The sequence below is a fragment of the Sesamum indicum genome, linkage group LG8 (assembly GCF_000512975.1).
Source record: "Sesamum indicum cultivar Zhongzhi No. 13 linkage group LG8, S_indicum_v1.0, whole genome shotgun sequence".
In the NCBI taxonomy this organism is placed as follows: Eukaryota; Viridiplantae; Streptophyta; class Magnoliopsida; order Lamiales; family Pedaliaceae; genus Sesamum; species Sesamum indicum.
The window spans coordinates 132,739-152,906 of NC_026152.1; the positions used below are offsets into that span (position 1 = coordinate 132,739).

Consider the following 20,168-nt stretch of genomic DNA (forward strand, 5'->3'; position numbering starts at 1 on the left):
GAGGCAAGAAATTAGGTTGAGGTAAAGGGTTGTTGATGAGGTGATGGATGGGATGGGTAGCAAGGTGCATGTGGGATTTTGCTGAAATTGGGTATGGGAAAACAAAACTAGTGTTAATAAGTGAAAAAGGGAAGCATAAGGGATGGAGAATAAGCAGAAAGGTTAGGGAGTAAAATATGGGTGTGATGGAGGGAGGAGGGAGGAGTGAATGTAGAAAATATATAAAGGTAAGAAGAAAGAGAGGACAATAATTGAATTACTAATATTTTTGGGAAAAAAAAGAAAAAGGAGAGAGAGAGTTATGATGAAGGGGAAGAGGGTAGGAGACAAGAGAGGGCCCCCTGCATAAACCACCACGTAGAGACGTGATGACAGTTTGAAAATCACTTCAACCTGTCTTTTCACCTTACCTCTTTTTTTGGTTTTTCTTTCCGGAAAATTCCAAACAGTTGTTGCAGTGTTGGGTTGCATCAGATTCACTATCCTTTTTAACTTTTGGCTTCTTTCTCTGGTAAATTCTTGCTGCCACTCCTTTGACCATTCTTCCTCTTGTCATCTGCTTACTTGCCTATTTTTCATTTTTATTTATCTATATAAAATATTACTTGTTATATAAATAATACTAGATGCTATAATACATAGAAAGATTGGTGAGTGTGGTTGGAGCAGATGAAGATAAAAAGAAATGGTAAATTTAGAGTTGAGTTCATAAACATGCATGATATATAAAAAGTAATGAATCCAGGGGTGAAGCGTCAAAAAGAATAAATAAATATATGATAAAAGGTTTAGGTAATTGAAGTGGTACGTAGTGCTCTAAAAATACCACTAGTGCTGCACTATTTTGAGTCAAACAAAATGAAACTAGTAGTGGACCTTTGATTTCATTCAAGAATATGTGTGTATATTAGGGGTTGATTGTAATGTAAAGTGTTGAGAAGACAGAAGAGTTTGGTGGAGTGGTGGGTATTATTAATTATTCTACAAAAATAAAAATTTAAAAAAATGGATGGGGAAGAAGTAGTAGTAGTAGTAGTAGTAGTAGTGGTGGTGAGGGGGATAAGGAAGGTTACATCTTGTCAAGGGGTCAGATCAGAGGTAGAGCTCTACTGCTGCTATCCCCTTTCTTTTCTTCTTTGTTTTTGGTTCAGTATTCCGTTTCCCATGTGCCACAACACAACCCCAATTCCTCAATTATTACTTGTGCACAACAACGTTACTCTCATCTCATGTACATGGTATGTGATGATGATGTATCCTAATCAACAAATACATATCATAACTCCTTTGCTCTGCTCTCCAACTTCACAGCCTCTTTCTTGAATACACAAATTCCACACCCCAAATCCATACCACCATAACTCCAATAATCTCTGAATGGGGTGTTCTTAATTAAGCATCATCATCTTTTTCTTCTCGGTCGTTGGTGTTAATTTCTTTATCTGTTTCTTCTTTATATGATGATGAGTGAAGGCTTGTAAGAAAGAATATATTGCTGCCAGGGTGCGTGCCCATAAAAGTTCATTTCCTAAATTGTAGGCCTGCTGCTGATTATGCACCCATCCATCCAACCAACATCAAGACTCAATTCATCCATCTCCAACAAATTAAGCTACACTCGTGCACACAGACTATAACCATCAACTAGTAAACTATGGCCAGGGAGTTCAGTTCTTTGATTTGTAACAGGGGGCTGTGTCGAGTTTTGAATGGATATTAAAGACGGCAATTCATTCACCTTTTCGTCCGGATTCAAGACATGACATTTCAAGCAGAATGCTTATGCTCTGGCATTCGTACACATCACAAATAAAAAACTAGAAAATGAGCAAGTGAAATTGGAGATGCGGGGTATCGATCCCCGTACCTCTCGCATGCTAAGCGAGCGCTCTACCATCTGAGCTACATCCCCTGCTCATGTAGGATGAAGAGATGTTCGTTCTCTTTTCCTTTCATGCTATTCGCTTTCTCGCCAGTAGAAAAAGGAAAATGGTTTAAAACCAAACTAGTTTAGATGTGCTTGTTTGAACGAATTGATGTGAAATGATTAAACCAACAATGATTTAATTGTAGACAACAGAAGGGTTAGGTGTATGGTGTATGGTGTATGACCTAAAGACCCGAAACTAGTTATTTAATTTGAGTGGAGGGTGGGCTAATGATGATGATGATAGAGTCGGATGGGTAGACCTTTCTGTGGCTCCGGCATCATATCTCCTTCAACCTTCTCATTCGGATCTATCACTTCCCACTTGTAATTCTTCACTACGTTATGAAGGAAAGCCAATATTGCGAGGCGGGCATACTCTTTTCCAGGGCACATTCTTGGCCCTCCTCCAAATGGTACATAAGTGTATGGAGGAGGTGCTTCTCCTTCATCATACCTTGACGGATTAAATGTTTCTGGCTCCCTGAAATACTCTGGATTCTTGTTTGTGGTGCTCACTGTCCAATAAACCTGCATACATTACCATTTACATACATGCATTATTAATTCTTCCTCTCATATTAGAACTAGCCAGGATTTGATTTGCTAGAACTAGTCGTAGATGTTAGGTGTGTGATTGTTCACCTTCCAGCCCTTTGGAATTGTGTAACCAGCATAACTGATTTCTGTCAAAACTTCTCTGAAAGTTCCCTGGAGAGGGGGTACCATTCTCATTGTCTCACATATCACGTTCCAAGAGTACTTCATTTTTGCCATGTCTTCCCATCCTAACAATTCCCCTGCCTCTTTGGACGCCGCAATCTCCATTTGCTCTGCACACACATTCCCAAAAATACCATTTCAGCGAATGCACAATTCAACAACATTCAACTCCATCTGTTTCGGATCTCCCCCTTCCCCCGACTATAACACAACACACACTGAAAATGAAAATTAGTCGGTCCTTACCTGCTCTAACTTTTTCATAGATTTCTGAACTTTGCCCAACATATTTCATCAAGAAAGTAATGGTTGTAGCAACAGTGCTGTACCCAGCTGTTAACAACCCCATAATCTTGTCAGCAATTTCAGCTTCGGGCATGGATTTCCCACTCGAGTCCCTAATAGCAATCATGTGCGACAAAATATCTTGCAACGGGGCACCAGATGCCATGCCCTGTTTCTTTTCCGTGATAACACTTAACAACTCCTTTCTAATCGCAGCAGCCGCCTTATTGGCACGATAGAAGATAGTACCCGGGACGTTAAGCATGATGGAGTGCATACCCACAGTAACGTCGTCAAAGTATTTCACAAGGCGTGCTATGCGCTCTGGATTATTAATGCCTAGAAAAAATTGGCAGGCAAGAGATAGTGTAATAGTTTTCGCAAGAGGGTAAACTTCCACCACGCTTTTTCCGGCACAATGTTCTTGCAATTGCTGCTGCGTGACGACATCCATTTTTGCCAAGAACCGCATCAGGGCTTCGGGTTTCAAGAACCCGGGTTGACGGATTGCTTTAGCCTCGTCTGAGCTTTGGGTTTGAGATGGAGGCGCCAGAGAAGCCGCCGCCGCCTTGTTTTGGTAGGAGCGGAAGAGGTGTTGCATGGGGTGGGGGCGGAATGCGGTGAAGTACTTGTGCTCGTTAGAGAAGAGGAACTTATGGCCGTTGGGGCCACAAATGACAGCGGTTTTCTCTCCAAGGATTTTGGTCTTGAAGATATCCGGTGAGTATTTCTTCATCCTGTCGCCGACAAAATTTTCCGGCTTGCCAAACAAGAATTCAATGGTTTCTCCGATGATGGGCCAGCCGAAGGTGCCCGGCGGAAGGTTGGGGTCGCTGGCAGAGCGGCGACTGGTGATGAATAAAATAGTGAGTGCAACAAGGGCCATAGAAAGAAGTAGAGAAAAGAGTTCCATAGCTGATGAATACAGATGAGCTCTTTGTATTTTGTAGTTGGGAGAAAATGGAGAAGACAGGAATGAGATTGGTGAAGGGCAATGGAGTAAGTGTGTTTTATTTTTATAGGGGTGGGGAAGGGAATTAAGATGCATATTTTCACACTCGCTGGTCACTGCTTTCCATTGTAATTTGCCGTATAATAATAATACAATTGAAATCAGAGTTGAATTTGGTCTGTCTCCAACGTTGCAAGAATAATATTATATTTTATATTGTGCCCGTCAAAATTGAACAGCCAATAGAGTAAAAGTATAGTATTGTTGTGATACATAATTTTGAGGACACCCTTTTTTCCTTCCTTTTTAGTCGGCAATGGAATGCCAAGCCCCTTAATTGGGATTATGCTCTTCATACTCATACTTAGACCCTTGCTTATTTTAATACTATTAAAATAAATCGCACAATCATTGCAGTTATAAAATTACGAAATTTTAAAAATAATATAAGTTGTCATCCCCATTTATTTTTTTCTTAAAGTAGACATTTGACCACCTTATCCAATGACTAAATTATTTTTTATTTCCTTTTTACCTTGTTTTTTTTTAACTGATAATTATGTACAATTATGTATTTTTTTATTAATATTTTATTTGCAATTAATATTTTTAACTTTGCATTGAAGTTTGTTTAACTTTTTAATTCATTTGTAATATATATTATAATATCTTTTTCTTTGTTAGAAAAAAAAGGGCTTAAAGCATTTGATAAGTAATGTAGTACATAACAACAATATAAAATATATATCAAACATTTTCTATCCAATTCATAACCAAATAATTAGGTAGACTTTTGAATGTAGCATAGGTAGGTCAAAAAATGTATGCATGCAACATACCATTTTAACTATAAATATGTCAAAACATTTATGTTTTCAACTTTCTGTAAAATTTAAAATGTGATTTTGGAATCACATCTGATCTGGGTCAAAGATCAAGGTCGTCTCAAGTACCGTCCAGGTCATAAGTGATTGAAAATTCGTCCAGGTCACAAGTGATTGAAAATTTGAAAATGAAAGAGATCGAATCCTAATAAAATTTCTTTGGTGCTTAAATCAATTTGCAAGATTAGTGTGAGAGTAATAAATGACATACTGTGGCCCAAAATAATTGTTAAAGTATCTTACAAGCACCGAGCCTACATTTTCAATTTATTTCCAGTATAAGCTATTTATCTTTCAGCAGTGAAGCATGAGCGACAAGAAACTATTAGCTTACAACTCAGAAATAGATGAGGCACTCAAGGATTGACATTTCCATTTACGTTGAAAATGCAGCATCCAGCTGAAGTCTTATTTCACATGTACATCGACCATAGATAACCATTCTAGAATGGGGAGAATTCAGCCGAGTTATTTAATTTTTTATTATAAAAAAAAGAAAATTTATATTAATATATTTTTTTAAATATATTAATAATAATATAACGAGTAGCGATTCGATTAAAAAAAAAAATTTTTTAAAAAAAAGTCCCAAGTCGGGACTTGGAATCCCGACTTCAAGACGGTATTCCAAATACCGACTCCAAGTGTAATTTTTTTTTGTTTTTTATGAAATTTTGTTAATTAATTATATAATTTTGTTTAATAATGTATAATTAATATATTAAAGTTTAAAAAATTATAATATTAAAACTGTATTAATATAAAAAATTATAATTAAATGTACAAATATAATATGTATATTTTTTTGTATAGTTGTAAAAAATACAATGAAGTATACAATTATTCTTGACAATCCAATACTAGTACATCTGATTGTGTAAAAGAATTTCTTTGTTAGATTTGTTGCATTGCACGCGTTTGCGCCCAATCCATCTCCTTGTGAATAATTTATAAAATTATATTATTGGCTATTTATATTAATGTTCAATTAAACATCCCATTTGATATAAAAATCGTATAATTAGTTAATTAAATTATTAGATTTGTTATATTTAACCACATGCGTAATTCAGCTGGTAAAGATAGTTAAATAACTCGAATTCAGCCACTACTTGAAAGGTCTTCATTTAATGACGTTACTTTGATTTTTAGTCGCTTCCGCTCTCTTTAAAACGTGAAATCTCATAAAATAAAATATTAACCCTTGCGGGAAGGACGAAAAAGCTCACACCGAATCTATTCAAGTTCCCATTACCCATACATGGTTCAGAAGTACAGACAAACAGGCATGTCTTGGACTCCATGTCAAACAGGCAAAAACCAAAAAGCCTGTGGAAATACAACAACTCAGAAGAGAAGCAGCACGAAAGGAAATCTGCCGACATCTCAAATCGAAAATTAAAATTCTTGGCTGCATATAAGATGTGAACCAACACTGGTTTTTCCAAGTATATAATACACACATGATTTAAATGGCGGATGCAAAACTGGAGAACACGCTATTCCTTTTATTCTTCGCAAAGCAAAAAAATGAAACAGAAATAATACAGAAAACAGCTACAAAAAGAATAAATTCAAGCTATCCTATAAGAAACAGGCATCCATGGATTGTCATTATGATATCGCAATTGAAGATGATAGTGTTGACCCCTGGAAAAATTAGAAAAATTATGTCAGAAACAAAAGGGGTCCATGAATAGGTACAACTATTCTATTCCTTTTCCTGATAATGTCGTGTACAAACACATACAACTTGAAGATTGAATAATTTTCTGTTTTGGCACATTGACATTTGGTGCATTGACATAAAGCAAGATGTTCAGATTTACAACAAATTATTAGGTGTTGAGGTAGTTGCATTTTCAAATGCAGCTAAATCTAACTTGTCGTATGCAGCTTTCCATTAGATCTTACCTCATTTGAAGGACACCAACTTGATCAAGCCTCCATACTGAAATTTGACTCAGTCAGTCTTCATCCAATTATCTTTACCAGCTTCTTCCCAAAAGAATCTATTCACTATGTTCAGAGCCAACATTTTGTGCCAGGAATTCATCAAGCAGCCCCCAGTTTTGTGGACCAGATTTACTCGAATTATCAGAAGGCAATGCTCTGATGCACCCAAGTATATGCTGGATATCGCAATGAAGACTGGGATAGGATAACACAAAAAATTAGATAACACAAGTCTCCCCCCACCCCCCCAAAAAAAAAAGAAAAAAGAAAAACCGACAAACACACACTTCATGAAACTAAAATGCTCCTCTAAGCACCCTGACAGAAACACATATAGTAAGAAGGGAAAGGAACACTCTTACCCCAAGTCCCAAGTTATGCCAATTAATAACAAATTCATACATGCATTATTTCAAATATTATGATTTTAAATACTTGCAATTTGATAATACTCAATCATAATGAAACTTGCTATTGGTCAAAGTATTTGCAAGAGCATATCTGTGATCAATGACAAAAGTGAGCAGCAAAATGCTTTTTCCCCTTAAATAACGGTAGCTGGATAAAATTTAAGTACCTGCTTTTTGCTTGCGGAGTGCTTATCTCTAACCGTGAAAATGCATCAGAAATTTGAGTGTGCAGAATTACAACCACTTGCCTGCAGTAGCATGCAAAGCAGGTAGTAAACAGCAGAACAGGAAATAATTTTTCACAAGTGATTAACTTCTGCCTAGTTCCGCATGCAGACACACAATCAACATAGATCATTGCAGCCACCAAAGCTTATTTCCAACAATGTGCATGAGCCAGCAGATGGGCAATCTAATGCAGAAAGATGTACATGAAAACAGTCTTGAGTGAAGAGCAGAACATTCGTAAGAGGTGGATATAATAGAGTCAAATATTGACATGCAGTAAAGCAACAGACTAAAGGCATATAGTTCACATACAATCATAAACAAAACCATATTGGATTACCCTTCAAACTATCTTGTATTTCTAGGTTACTCTAGGATCTTGCCTTTCAAACTAAATGGACATCCATCACTCTCAAAATTTGAAGAAAAACATTTTAAAGTTTTACCTCTACTCTCATTTTACAAAGGGAAATAACCAGACGAAAGGAGAAGTCTCATATGCAAGTCATGCTTGGTCTTGCATAACAAACACAAACAACAGAAAAACAAATAAAATAAAGAAAAAGGGCCCGGCACACTTGACTTCTGGTGATGAATATTACCCAAAAATTGCTTGAACATCCTCCTCAAGCAGGTGTTTAGATAACGTACGCAGAAGGTATCCAACCTCCTGTGCCACCAAATAGAAGCAGCATCAGTGCACAAGATATATATTTTACTTAAGACCAGAATGAACACAACATCCACAAACCCAAAAGGGGAAGAAAATCTTTATTCATTATCTCACAAGGAAAAATCAGGGTCCACGGGGACAAGAATGACATATCTTTCCTACACTAGCAACGAGCATCATATTATAAAGACCTTGGTTTTCTACCTTGGTGAGAGACCGAGCAAACTGACTAGGCTGTTCAGTGTCCTCGGATCTATTCCACCCCTCAACAATTTGTGGCAAGCTACGTAGATGAACCAATAATCTTTCTCTCATTATCTGAACCAGCTTGGAATGAATCTCATCACGGTGATTTTTATAATCCTAACACAGAAACAAGCACAACTGTCATAAAGTACACAGAAGTAAAGCAGGTAACATGTGTATACTCGTTATTTTCCTGGGGGTGATTGAAACAATTAAAGATGACAGAATTTCAAGTAAAGTTTCCTGGTATAAACACATCAGTAGAAACAGTCTGCTTCCATGTTTTCTCTTTTGATTTTCTTAAGCTTTTTGACATCTTTATTTCAGTATGAAAAGATTAAGAAAAGGGATGTACATAACTGTGCATAATCAAATAAAATACGCACGTATTTACAGTTCAGGAAATTATTGCTTCGACTATTAACCATTCTAAAAAATGGTGATTTCAAATGTATTTTCCTTCCCTTAAACATGGCAACGAACTTTTACTTGTTTTCTCTTTTTCTTTTTTCCAGACAGCCCATAAAATCCAAATATGGCCTCAGAAAATGAGAACGGAAAAATATATCATTATTTGGATCAAAAGGAACAGCATATTCCATTTGTACAACCATTTCTTCAGTATGACAGCTGTCAGGGTGAATGACAAGACAAGTCGTGACCCAGATTATCAGGGAACCCATTAGATGTGATGTCCCTCACGGTAACTCCCCTACTCTCCTACCATGTCGCACATAATGCATAATGCTCGGCCATATGCATTTTAGAGTAGATAAAACGTTGAGATTGTCTATGTAAACAATATTTTTTGGCCAAAAATTCTCTTACAGTTGCTACTCGGTCGAGCTCTGACTGCAACAGCCCTTTATACGTCTCCGGCACTTTGAGCAAGAGAACTCTCCTAATTTCTTGATATAGCCATGAAAAACATCAAGTAATTAGAAAGCCTCCAACTAACATTATCTAACCAACACAGAAAAAAGATAAGAACAAATAAATGCAAATTTTAACTCAAGGATACAGTTAAAATACATCTGAGATTGCTAGTCAAATTGATGCCATAATTGAGATGAATAAGCTTACCACTATAGAGCTGAGTTATAAATCCAAACCTAAAGATGGAATAAAGAGTGATGCATACGCAGTCTACTGATAAAAATTGAAGCACATAAATGTATATAAAATGCAGATATCTTCAGATGCAATTACAGTTACAGTCTAGAAGTTTTGGTTAGCAAGGACCCAAGGCTACATCTCCTGGTCAGACTTTTCAGATTTACAATCTTGATTAACCCTTGTTCCCTGGATCCAAACAATTAGGTGGAAATGCACTTTACACCTACAAAACAATGCTAGTAAATGTAACACATACCAGGTATGATGGCATACGTGAAACTTATGACTTGACTTGCCATAGCCAAGTGTCTAGCAGTAATCGATCTCAAACCAGACACCTGTAGTCAATTAGAATTACCCAAGGGTAAAACAAACAACCAATTAGGAAGTTCGCTAACAAGTAAGATGTCAAAATTTGGATCAAACAGAATCACTTATACATGTTTGCAAAGATTGTAAAATATACAATTGAGTAATCTTCTCACCCACTAGAAAAGGTTAATTGCCAAAAATCTATTCCCACTTTAAATTTTGTTCCTATGTCTCTCCTAAAGAAAAAGTCAACCTAAATCAGCATTTCAAAAAAAATCTTTGTATGTTTTTTATGGTCCCAAGAATTCATAAATTCTACATCTAATTGAACACAACATGCAACTGATCAAAGAAGCACTAGTATGCAAGCGAAACCTACTTTTAAGACCATGGTACAGAAAAATAGATACTTCAAGGGTAAGATAGAAAATCAACTCCCGAACAGTTCTTTAAATACTAACCTGTAAAGCATTCGCTCCAAGAACAAGATGAGCAGTCCTTGAATTGAATAATTTCAAGATCTCAGCGACACGATGAACTATTTCAGCAGATAGCGCGGGCAAACAATTGCTCATATCTATGTAGTCTGACATCATCTTCACCAAATATAAGCCACTGAAGCAGCAAAGACGAAAAGGTAAAATTTACATCAAAAGAATAGCAAAGCTACCAGCAGGATGTTAAAGTCTTAGAAAGAGAAAAGAAGTCTTCGTAACGATAAAATCAACCCTTCAGCCGATGAATGGACAACCAAAACATAGAATAAACAAGTCTTGGCCAAAGTACTCAGCCAAATAGGAAAAGGCAGAACAAATATTACCAGCTGCACATCACTAAAAGTATATAAAAATATGGGGCACCTAAATGCTATTGTTTTCTAGTAGTAAAACATCTTAGTCTAATCTTAGCTCAAGAATCTAATTTCAGAACCAGTTGTCATTCTGATTAATTGACTCATTTGATGTTTTCCGTAAAGTTCTGATAAATGCCTCTTCAATCAGTGGAGTATCCGAACTTTGTTGATGCTTATCCATAGCTTCTTATATTGTTCCTCCTCTTCTCTGGCCATCCCCCCTATCCCACAAACTCCACCTACTAATTTGACCTGGAAGATAGTCAATTCAACTTGGACACCACTGACCAGTCCGAGAATCAGCTCAGAGATTCAGAAATTTGGAAATAACCTAAAATACTCTAGTGTTTCCTCAACATATTGATAAACTTTATTACACTTGACTGCATATGAATGTGATCACATGGAATTTCAGACAGTTGGGACTCAAAATAAAAAATAACTTGAGAAGGCACACCTCAAATAAAAACTAGTGAAAATAAGACAGTCAAAGATGTGAAATTTTAGCACCAAATCACTAAACATATAGTTTAAATATTTAAACAGAGAACCAAATCATTTTTATAGAATCTGCTCTGGTGAATAATTCCATACAGCAATGCCTTTTGTTTTATTGCATTCAAGAACGGAAGATAAACACACATGAAGAAGAACAGCACAGATCTCATGAATGCTTACCAGTTTACCATGTGATATCCAACACCTCTGAAATGAAGCATCCGAAGGGCAGGTTTTCCACGCTCCTTAGTGCTGGCACTGTTGCCCTGAGAGGAAGTACTAACATCAGCATTGCTATTCTCAGTTGCCGCACTCGAACGTGATGAATTAGCATTTGGTATATGATCCACAACTGTCCCATTAGAATCAGAATGTTCGATAGTCTGCAGTGAATTTGATAGACCAGCATGCGCAATGGAGGAACCATCAGTACTTGGAATCACTTCTTTAGAACTTGATGCAGCATCATCAGAAGCTGCATCACTATCTCCAGTAGTCACTGATACTGAAGAACACAATGAAGTGACAATATTCTGAAATTCATCTGGTACATCTATCTCAGCCCAATTTTCTTGGTCAAGCAAAGCCCTCATCTTCGTCATCTGTTATAACCAGCACACAAGTTAGTCTTTGATTCATGAGCAGGAGCGTGGTAAAGACCACAGAATTAGCTGGATGGCAACTAACTCGAGATTCATGCTGGAATTCAATGAAGGATTTAGCTTGCGACTGTAGTGTTCCACGAATGCTGTATCCCAACCTTCCACCAATCTGCTTATGTCAGCATAATATGGAATTATAACCACAATAACACAAAGTGCACTTTCATAGATTGCATCGAACTATAATGAGATAGCACATACCTTCTCGGTTGAACTTATAAATTCCTGACTAATGTTGTAAACACTAAGAAATTCCTGCAATTTCAGCTTTGGATGAATTTGAGAACGGATTCCAACAATTTTAGCCCATCTTCCATGAGCAGCATCACAAGCAGCAAATAGAGCTTCTGCATTCTCTCTTAAAATATCAGCTCTGTCCAAACAAAGGAAAAAGGAAATTTTTCACATGTCCTTAGGTTTCATATGATCCCACAGAACGTCACGAAGACCATTGAAACACATGTTTGCCCCAGTTTCCAGTAAAAAACTATCTAAAGGACGTAACGTCGATTTTCCTTTAAGCTACCACATCTCATGAAATTTTGGGGTGAAGTAATTTCCCGGTTTACAAAGAAGTCCATCATCTACAGGACAGTTCCCATGGCCAACCCCCAAGCAAACTAACAGGAATTATGCTCTGAAACAATACAGGAAAAAGAAACAGCATTTCACCTGAAATTTTTTGAAAGATTTGGACTTGCAGTATCATATCCTCTTCCCTGGGTAGATGTCACTCGGGTAGCATTTTGGGGAGACTGTGACGAAAAGGAACTAGCACGGCCATCTTCCTCATTAGCTGTTTCAGGAGCAGCTGCACCATGTGCAATGGCAGCAGCAACTGAAGCAGCGGCATAGTGACCATTGAGATTGCCCATGATCCACTCAATTGCTTTTTTGACTTCAGAAGCCCGCAACAAGCGTGTCTGCATTCACTAAAAGAAAAGAATCAAGTTACGCTACGCAGGCATTAGGGATGGATGTATACTAAGACTAGAGCTCCTGGGAGGGAGAAGTGGCTGATACAGGAACTCCAGTGACGGCACAGATGGCATTAGATAAACATAAACTGAAAACATTTATCAATACATAGATAGGACAAAATGTGCGCAGCACTTAACCAGATTATGATTAACTTCACAAGAATAACAAGTTCAGATTATTTGTAAAAGAAACCCCTTAAATCATGGCCATGGACCAGAGACGTGGCGGGTAACTAATAGTCTCTATTCAAGTTTATAATAGGGAGAAATTGCCACAAATACTTATTATCTCCATAAAGGGATGCCATGTACTATGTGTAAACATGTGCTAGTATAAAGGTAGAAGAAGCACCAGAAATCATTACCTGCACTATCTTGAAAATTTCCTCCAAAAGCTTCAGAAAGCTATCAGGTGATAGACTTTTTAACTTACTTCCAAGTGATGAGCCACCACCTGAGTCAGCATGGAAAGAATGAGAAAGATTTGGAAGTTAAGGAACTTCTGTGAAGCCAAGGGCATTTGATGAAGAGAATTCCCTCAATGCCCATTATGAATTTTGATCATCAACAGGTAGAAAAGAAGAAGACGAGTCAAACCACCATTTAAACCCACCATCAGAATCCACAATCCCCTCTCCGGAGATAGAATCTGACTCCAGTTGCATATTCAAAACTGTCATCTTAACAGAAGTCTTTATATCAGAAGCAAGTGTATCACGATATATTCTCAACACAGCTGGTAATTTGCCCTGAAAACAAAAGTTCAGTCACAAAACAATTCTTGGGTCCATAAAGTATGAACTCTCACAAGAAAAGTAGCAATACTTAAGGCAAAGCCAATGCACGCGAATAGACTTTGAAGTTTTAGCTTAACATTTAAAATCTTTGACAATATACGAACCTATGGTACCAACTTGATGGGAACAAATAGGCGTATGCAAAACCTTCATTAATCTTAAATGTACAGGACTAGAAATTGATGAGTAAGAAAGGTACAGGGAAAATATTCATCTGATATTATTGAGTCTTTTGACTGCCCCCACCACGTTTAACAGTTATAATCATGATAAATGTTCACAATTCTGGGGTTTACATATACTCATATGTTTTGTTATAATTGAAATTGAGAAGGATTTTTTGATTGAAAAAAGAAATACTGATTAGTTCTGTCTCAATTTGTATTTTCTTATGTCATTAGGAAAACACAATTTGAGATTCAAATCCCAGAATCGTTCATGAATTCAAAGTAAGCAGCCAATAGTTAATGGTTCAAATTTGTCGGCTGAAAATACACATTTGATTTCTCAATAGAAAAGCGAGAGAATGTTTTTAGCATTGTGTATCTTCAGTAGTAGACAATCAATCGAAGGGATGGATCAAATCCAATCAAAAGGGGGTGTTTCTTTTAGGAAAAGGATTAAGGAAAACAGGAGTCAAAATGCAAGTACAATAAAAATTCAGTAATTCGGAAAAATTTTCATTCGAATTCGAAGTGGAGTCTTAGTCGATTTCTGTATTCTTTCTAGATTCAAACAAAATCACAAATAAAAAAAATAGATTCATAGGTTTGATACCTTGTCTAGAACTCATGTTTGAAAGAAATATTCGATCACATAGAGTCGACAAATGAAGTGGGTTAATTTAAAAAAATACAGTGTTTGCCTATAATGTTCCAATCTTGACACTAAACTTTTAAATTCATATATTCTTACACCATTAATTGTTAGTAATGCACGCATCTTCACACTAAGAGGAATTAAGGGAACACAGACAGAAAAGGGCCATTTAAAGATTTCTGTAAACAAAAATGTGATCAGTCCAATAGATTAGGAACACAGTGACTCACTGTTCTAAGTAATCCGATGATAAGAGGAAGAAGCTGATCTTGAAAATTAGACGTTTGTTCTTCCTCCAGTCGAACCTGCAATGTTTGCATGCCGGTATTCAGCAGAGAGCCACAACCAAATAATGTAGACTAGTTACACCAATCTGAACTCATACTTTCCTATACCCAGTAAGCGAAGCAAAAAAATAGCAATCATGAAAGCATTTCTCATACGAGCAACTATAGAGGAAATATGGACCACAAATGGACACCATAATGTAATTGGCAAGATACAGAAACACGATGTAACAAGAAGGTCATGTAACTTAAACATAAGATCTTTAATCATAGGAAGAGAGGATTAATGAATCAAGTTTAAGCAATTTGGAAGAAAAAGAACTTGAATCTGAAAGTAAAACTCAGTTTATATATATTAGCTGGTTAAAAGGTAAGGTATGCTAGAAAGGAAGGGGTGATGTAGGAGAGTTTTTAAATACTAGATGTTATAGTCAAGGTCGGAGAGCATGTTGTATATAACTAGCTTCTAGCTTGCAGAATAAATATGATGTCTTTGTGCACTGTTCAGGGTCTGCAACAAGCAACTTCAGGAGTCACTTTTTTCTTTCTGGTAAGGTGGCCATATATCTTGTTGGGAATAGAGAAGCAAAGTAAAAAAGCGAATATTAGTACCCATTACTAAACCACTCTGACAAGAACCATCACAAATCTAAAGACTTATTCTACAATACATGACTTGAGCTCTATGCATAACTCAACTAACAACTGAAATTCAAACTTAAGACTTGCTAGCAAAATGAATTCCGAATCACCCAAACAAATTCCTCATTGAAGGAGATAAAGGAAACATTGAATTATAAAGATTACTGCTTGCATGATTGCTACATTCTAATGTGGAAAACGACAAAGGAAAAAGTTTGGACCTTTAAAGAAAAATAGTGTAGCTAATAAGGAATGCATAAAACATAAATACAAAAAACAACATTAAGCTTACGTCATCATGTCTTCCATTGGAGGTGAAGGCAGATGTTGTCACTAATACATCCATATTTTCAGCACCGCGCAAAGATGCACGAATAAATTCTGCTGAAAGAATGCTACAAGAATGAATATGATAAGTCAAAATATCAAGCTACTTTAAGTTGCAATTCAATAATCAAAACACATATATTGGATTTAGAATTCATGAGAGAGACAGGCAACCCAGATAAAATGGTCCAAGTCCACATCATTTAGAGCAAACCTCTAATAGAAAACCAAAAAACAATGTACAGAAATTAAGATTTCAAAGGGGTAAGTTGATAGTAAAGGTCAGAGGAGCTCCTCGGAATCAGGGCAGTGCAAGACCTTCTATTAGAGATTTAAAAAAAAAAAGGCTTAGAAGAAACATCTAAAGAACCTTTCCTGGTTCATGGTACAGCAGATACCATTCTTCAACGATTCCCTGAATTACTAGAAACTTCTATTTTCTTTCGATCATATCATTAAAAAATTCAGATACCTGCCTAATATCATTCAGAGCATTACACCAATTGGCACATTGAGTTGTAATCCACTAAAGAGCTTTTGCGCACAATAAGGAAAGAGACATGTTTATGGTACATAAAATTGCATAACATAAAATAAGACACAAGTAACAGACTCATGGCTTCATTTACTGCCAATTATTCCAGTTATCATGCACCACTGCTTTTAGTAATTCTCTGTGGACGATATTTCGAGTCAGTTTTTCAGCATCCAAGTATCAACTTGTCAAATAGTATTACAGTCACATGGAGTTCCCATTCAGAAAGACTACTGGATAAAAAATGAAGGAGAATGGAGGGACAAGTTCTTCATTCCAGTACGTAGTCAAGTTTACAAGCAGACCAATCAGACTATAGCACGTATATTATATCCTATAAGAACAGTAAAGACCATGAGTACTGGCAGACATGCAGGCAGGAGGTAAACCAAGAGATAACTGGTTTTTTACAAATTCAAATGCTCAAGTTAACCTTGTTCCAGATGATCTCTACTGATTTAATAGGTAAACTTATAGTTCAGTCAAACACAGCGATATAGCTATCTTCTGCATTCAAGAACAATAGAAAATGGGCCTTTGAAATGAAACTAAACAAGGCCTAAGAATCTCACAACAGCTTCCAGCTAAAAGCACGAGTAGACTAACCTGTTAATTGACTCTACTGAAGTTGTTACATGGTCACGAAGATGACGAAAGCAATGTAAACCAATCAGCTCATCTCCATCCTATTAAAAGATATGATCTTTAGTAAAATGGCCAAAAGTTTATATGTTAAATAAAGAGAATAAAAAGGTAGCCTTTCAATTATTTCAAAAGTTCAATACTAAAATTAAAGAAAACATATGCTGCTTCAACAACTCAAACTAGAGAGGCCCCACTTCCTAGCAAATAGAAAATACTGCTGACAGAATCAGTGGACGAAAAAATAAAAACAGAATGTCATATAGAGGGAATGTGTATGGTAGGTAAACAAAAGTTGCAAGTTCTGAAAATGCCTGAATCTTAGTTTTGGCTTAGTCCGTTGAAAGTTCTAGGATCATTTTCATGAAGAAAAGAGGTTTATAAGTGTACAATGATAAGAAATGGTTAACCTTTAAAAAGTAAGATCCACTGCAGCAAAAATGTCAAATCTGGTAGCCAATAAACCACAGAATTTTGTCGAGGCACAATAAGAAAATTTTGTGGTTGAGCATCAATAACAGTATTTCCTCAATTGAAGTATTATAGACTCAAAAGCATAGATAAAACGGTTCCTCATGAAAAGCTATTCTACAAGTACATCAAAAAATGTCAAATCTGGTAGCCAATACACCACAGAATTTTGTCAAGGCACAATAAGAAAATTTTGTGGTTGAGCATCAATAACAGTATTTCCTCAATTGAAGTATTATAGACTGAAAAGCATAGATAAAACGGTTCCTTATGAAAAGCTATTCTACAAGTACATCAAATACTGTTTATACATGGAAGAAAGGATATATAGGAATTATCAAATAAAAGCATAAACAAAATGTTGAAAAATAAAAAGTAAAAGCATATGATTAGCTGTGAGCATACCAATAGATGCTGCAGGTCGTCAGTAATATCCAAAGCTCCAAGACAATCTGCAGATGCAACAAGCTGCAAATAATGGGTAATAAAAATGGTAAATGAACAGAGACTTCTGCACTTGTCCATTCTACAAATGAGACAAGTAAGCTGACCTTTGCTGAATCTTATTTTATCTTATAGAATTGTATGTGACTCAGACTTTCTGAAGCTGGTTCTAGAATTAGTGAAATGTTACCTTAAATAAGCAATCAGCAAACCAGAAAAAGGAGGAAGTATGGATGGGGAGAATGCCCTTGAGATATAATTGCCAAGTACCAAAATACATGAAAAGGAAATGATGTAAAATGGAAAAATCAATCTTTCAACAGCAGCGCATGGTACAGGGAGTAGATTTAACAAGTACAATACCCTTGGGTTGTTCTACTGTAGAGGTTGTAATTCATACCGCGGGTAAATATAGTAGTTCTGCTCACTATAGTTTGCGTGACATCAGTAAGGTACTTTGGAAGGAGCACCCGTACAAATCTTTAAGCAAAATATATAGGGGTCAAAACCTCATTTCGTATGATGATATTCACGAACAAAAGGTTCAAAGTAGGGTAACAAAAAGGAGAGGAGTCCTCTCCCATCCACAAAATGATAAGCCTCAACCTTGTATAATGCTTATGAATACTTCAATTCAATTTAGCAGATCGCAGAAGGAAAATGGGAATGGATATTGAAATGGGTGTTGATTAGATACTGATAAAAATGAAACAATCACTAGAACTGTGGACAGCATTGGAGAATCATCATTCATTCATACGGGTCTTGTCATAGCACAATAATTCATCATCCTTATTCTCCATTAAATTAATATAGATATTCAAGAAGGACGAAAAGAAAACTTACCAACTGAAGAGTGGAGATGGCCTGGTTTACTGAAAGAACGAGCCTTAGCTTGTTCTGCAACTTGATCAAATCCCCACGCTTCTTGCTCAACTCCTGCACTTTCCTAGCCGAACCAACCAAATCAGAGTCCAAAAGCCTGATCGTCTCCTTCAACTCCCTAACCCTCCCGCACCCTTGAACAATCTTCGCGTTCAAATCCTCCAACTGCACCTGCGCTTCAAAGAAGGAGCTAGACCGCATCGAAATCTCCCTCACTAAATGCAACTCCACCACATCCAAATACTGCGACAACCTCTCCTGCAGCGCAACATTCTCCGAAATCGTTCTGAATGGGCACGCTGCTCTGAAAGTGGCGCCATCTTCCAATTGGAAATCCTCTTTAAAATACAACGCGGGAACCTCCCTCAAGCACGCCACCAATGCTTCCCCCGCGAGGCCTCCAGCAAAACTACCGTCCTGCACCTGGTGATCCCTATCGTGCTGCCTGAGAATGTCGACGAAGCGAGAGTGAGACTCGGAGACGGAGGATAGGTAAGGAATGAAATCGGATCGGGTGATTTCGGATCCAGGTTTGGGCGCAGAGGGCAAAGGGGCAAATTCGGGTCCTGGAACGGCGGTGGAAGAAGACCACCAACCGACAACGGATGAGGAAGGATTAGGGTTGTTGAGGATGGAGGAGAAGCTCTGGCTGCTGGCATCGGCGATTGATTTTGACAATGAGGACGTCGAAGTGTAACTCGAGGGTTTCTTGGAGTTACCGGGCGACCTTCCCGGAGAATGGGAAGGCGGCGAATCCATTGCTTTTCAAGATCTGTACGTCGGTCAGTGTTGTAAAGAGAGAGCGTGAATGGATCGACAAAACCCAATCAAGAATCAAAAATTCCCGAAAGGAAGTGGGGAGATGTTGATTCTTGAGAGCGGAGATGGGAAAAAATGGAGAAAATAATTAGTAGCATGTTGAAGATGGGAAGGTCTGGTGTGGTGGATCTGAGAACTAGAGAAGATAGAGAACCGGGATGCACCGGTTGGGCCGAAGTCCGGACCCGCCCGCCATTATATCTTAGAAATTTGTATACTGTACGTAATAAAATAATGTAGTAGTAAGAGGATGTTAAGGCAGTTTTTCTTTCATTTTCTAACCCAAAAATTCTGATAAATATATACAATTTTTCACTCATAATATTGTGTTATTTCTCAAAACCATTTACATCTATTTAATATTTCAACTTTTTTAACCAAAACAAATATGCAATCGAATTATCATACATACCTATTAATAATTAATTTATGTGCTCACTTACCTTTACCACCCACCCACGTAAATATTTAATTACTGCATATCATATCTATCTTGAATTTGTTGGATCAAGATCACTATAATTTGTATCAAAATGGCTTTACTTTACTTTAATTTTGTAAATTTCTGATAATTGAACAATATTTAAAAATAACCAATGCAGATATATAGCTCACAAATTAAGAAAAATCAGAATACTCAATAAAATGATACCACCAAGTAGAAGAATATACTTATATCAAATATAGAATTGTACATAATTTATTGCTTTCAGATTTTATTCAAGAAAAAACACAACCTTCTGTTTTCATCACACTATATGTATTTTTCATCTACATGCACAAGTTGAGCTTCGC

The 20,168-nt window shown here is 36.8% G+C and overlaps 2 protein-coding genes and 1 non-coding gene across 3 annotated transcripts; all 3 read right to left on the bottom strand.

The window, feature by feature from the left end:
* On the bottom strand, positions 1,154-3,939 carry LOC105167242 (beta-amyrin 28-oxidase-like). The gene is made up of 3 exons (XM_011086872.2): positions 2,897-3,939; positions 2,573-2,760; positions 1,154-2,458 (listed from the first exon to the last, which is right to left on the bottom strand). Exons 1-3 carry the CDS (start codon positions 3,846-3,848, stop codon positions 2,156-2,158), a joined length of 1,443 nt encoding a protein of 480 aa, XP_011085174.1. The 5' UTR covers positions 3,849-3,939; the 3' UTR covers positions 1,154-2,155.
* TRNAA-AGC lies at positions 1,840-1,912 on the bottom strand. The gene has a single exon. It is a non-coding gene; the product is annotated as a tRNA-Ala (tRNA).
* On the bottom strand, positions 6,165-19,551 carry LOC105167243 (vacuolar protein sorting-associated protein 54, chloroplastic). The gene is made up of 19 exons (XM_011086873.2): positions 18,516-19,551; positions 17,631-17,693; positions 16,719-16,798; positions 15,543-15,645; positions 14,552-14,626; positions 13,319-13,454; positions 13,071-13,159; positions 12,398-12,648; positions 11,927-12,098; positions 11,751-11,834; positions 11,244-11,665; positions 10,174-10,327; positions 9,657-9,738; positions 9,113-9,192; positions 8,243-8,401; positions 7,968-8,035; positions 7,305-7,385; positions 6,686-6,922; positions 6,165-6,421 (listed from the first exon to the last, which is right to left on the bottom strand). The coding sequence occupies exons 1-18, from the start codon at positions 19,311-19,313 to the stop codon at positions 6,784-6,786; spliced, it is 3,036 nt and encodes a 1,011-aa protein (XP_011085175.1). The 5' UTR covers positions 19,314-19,551; the 3' UTR covers positions 6,165-6,421; positions 6,686-6,783.

Excerpts from the sequence above, each read along its gene's own strand:
- LOC105167242 (XM_011086872.2), bottom strand. The coding sequence starts at position 3,848 with ATGGAACTCTTTTCTCTACTTCTTTCTATGGCCCTTGTTGCACTCACT. Across the intron at positions 2,761-2,896 it reads CTATGAAAAAGTTAGAGCAG|AGCAAATGGAGATTGCGGCG; the intron begins GTAAGGACCGAC and ends ATGTGTGTGCAG. Across the intron at positions 2,459-2,572 it reads CAATTCCAAAGGGCTGGAAG|GTTTATTGGACAGTGAGCAC; the intron begins GTGAACAATCAC and ends TAATGTATGCAG.
- LOC105167243 (XM_011086873.2), bottom strand. The coding sequence starts at position 19,313 with ATGGATTCGCCGCCTTCCCATTCTCCGGGAAGGTCGCCCGGTAACTCC. Across the intron at positions 15,646-16,718 it reads TCAGTAGAGTCAATTAACAG|CATTCTTTCAGCAGAATTTA; the intron begins GTTAGTCTACTC and ends TCATTCTTGTAG. Across the intron at positions 10,328-11,243 it reads GGATATCACATGGTAAACTG|TGGCTTATATTTGGTGAAGA; the intron begins GTAAGCATTCAT and ends TTGCTGCTTCAG.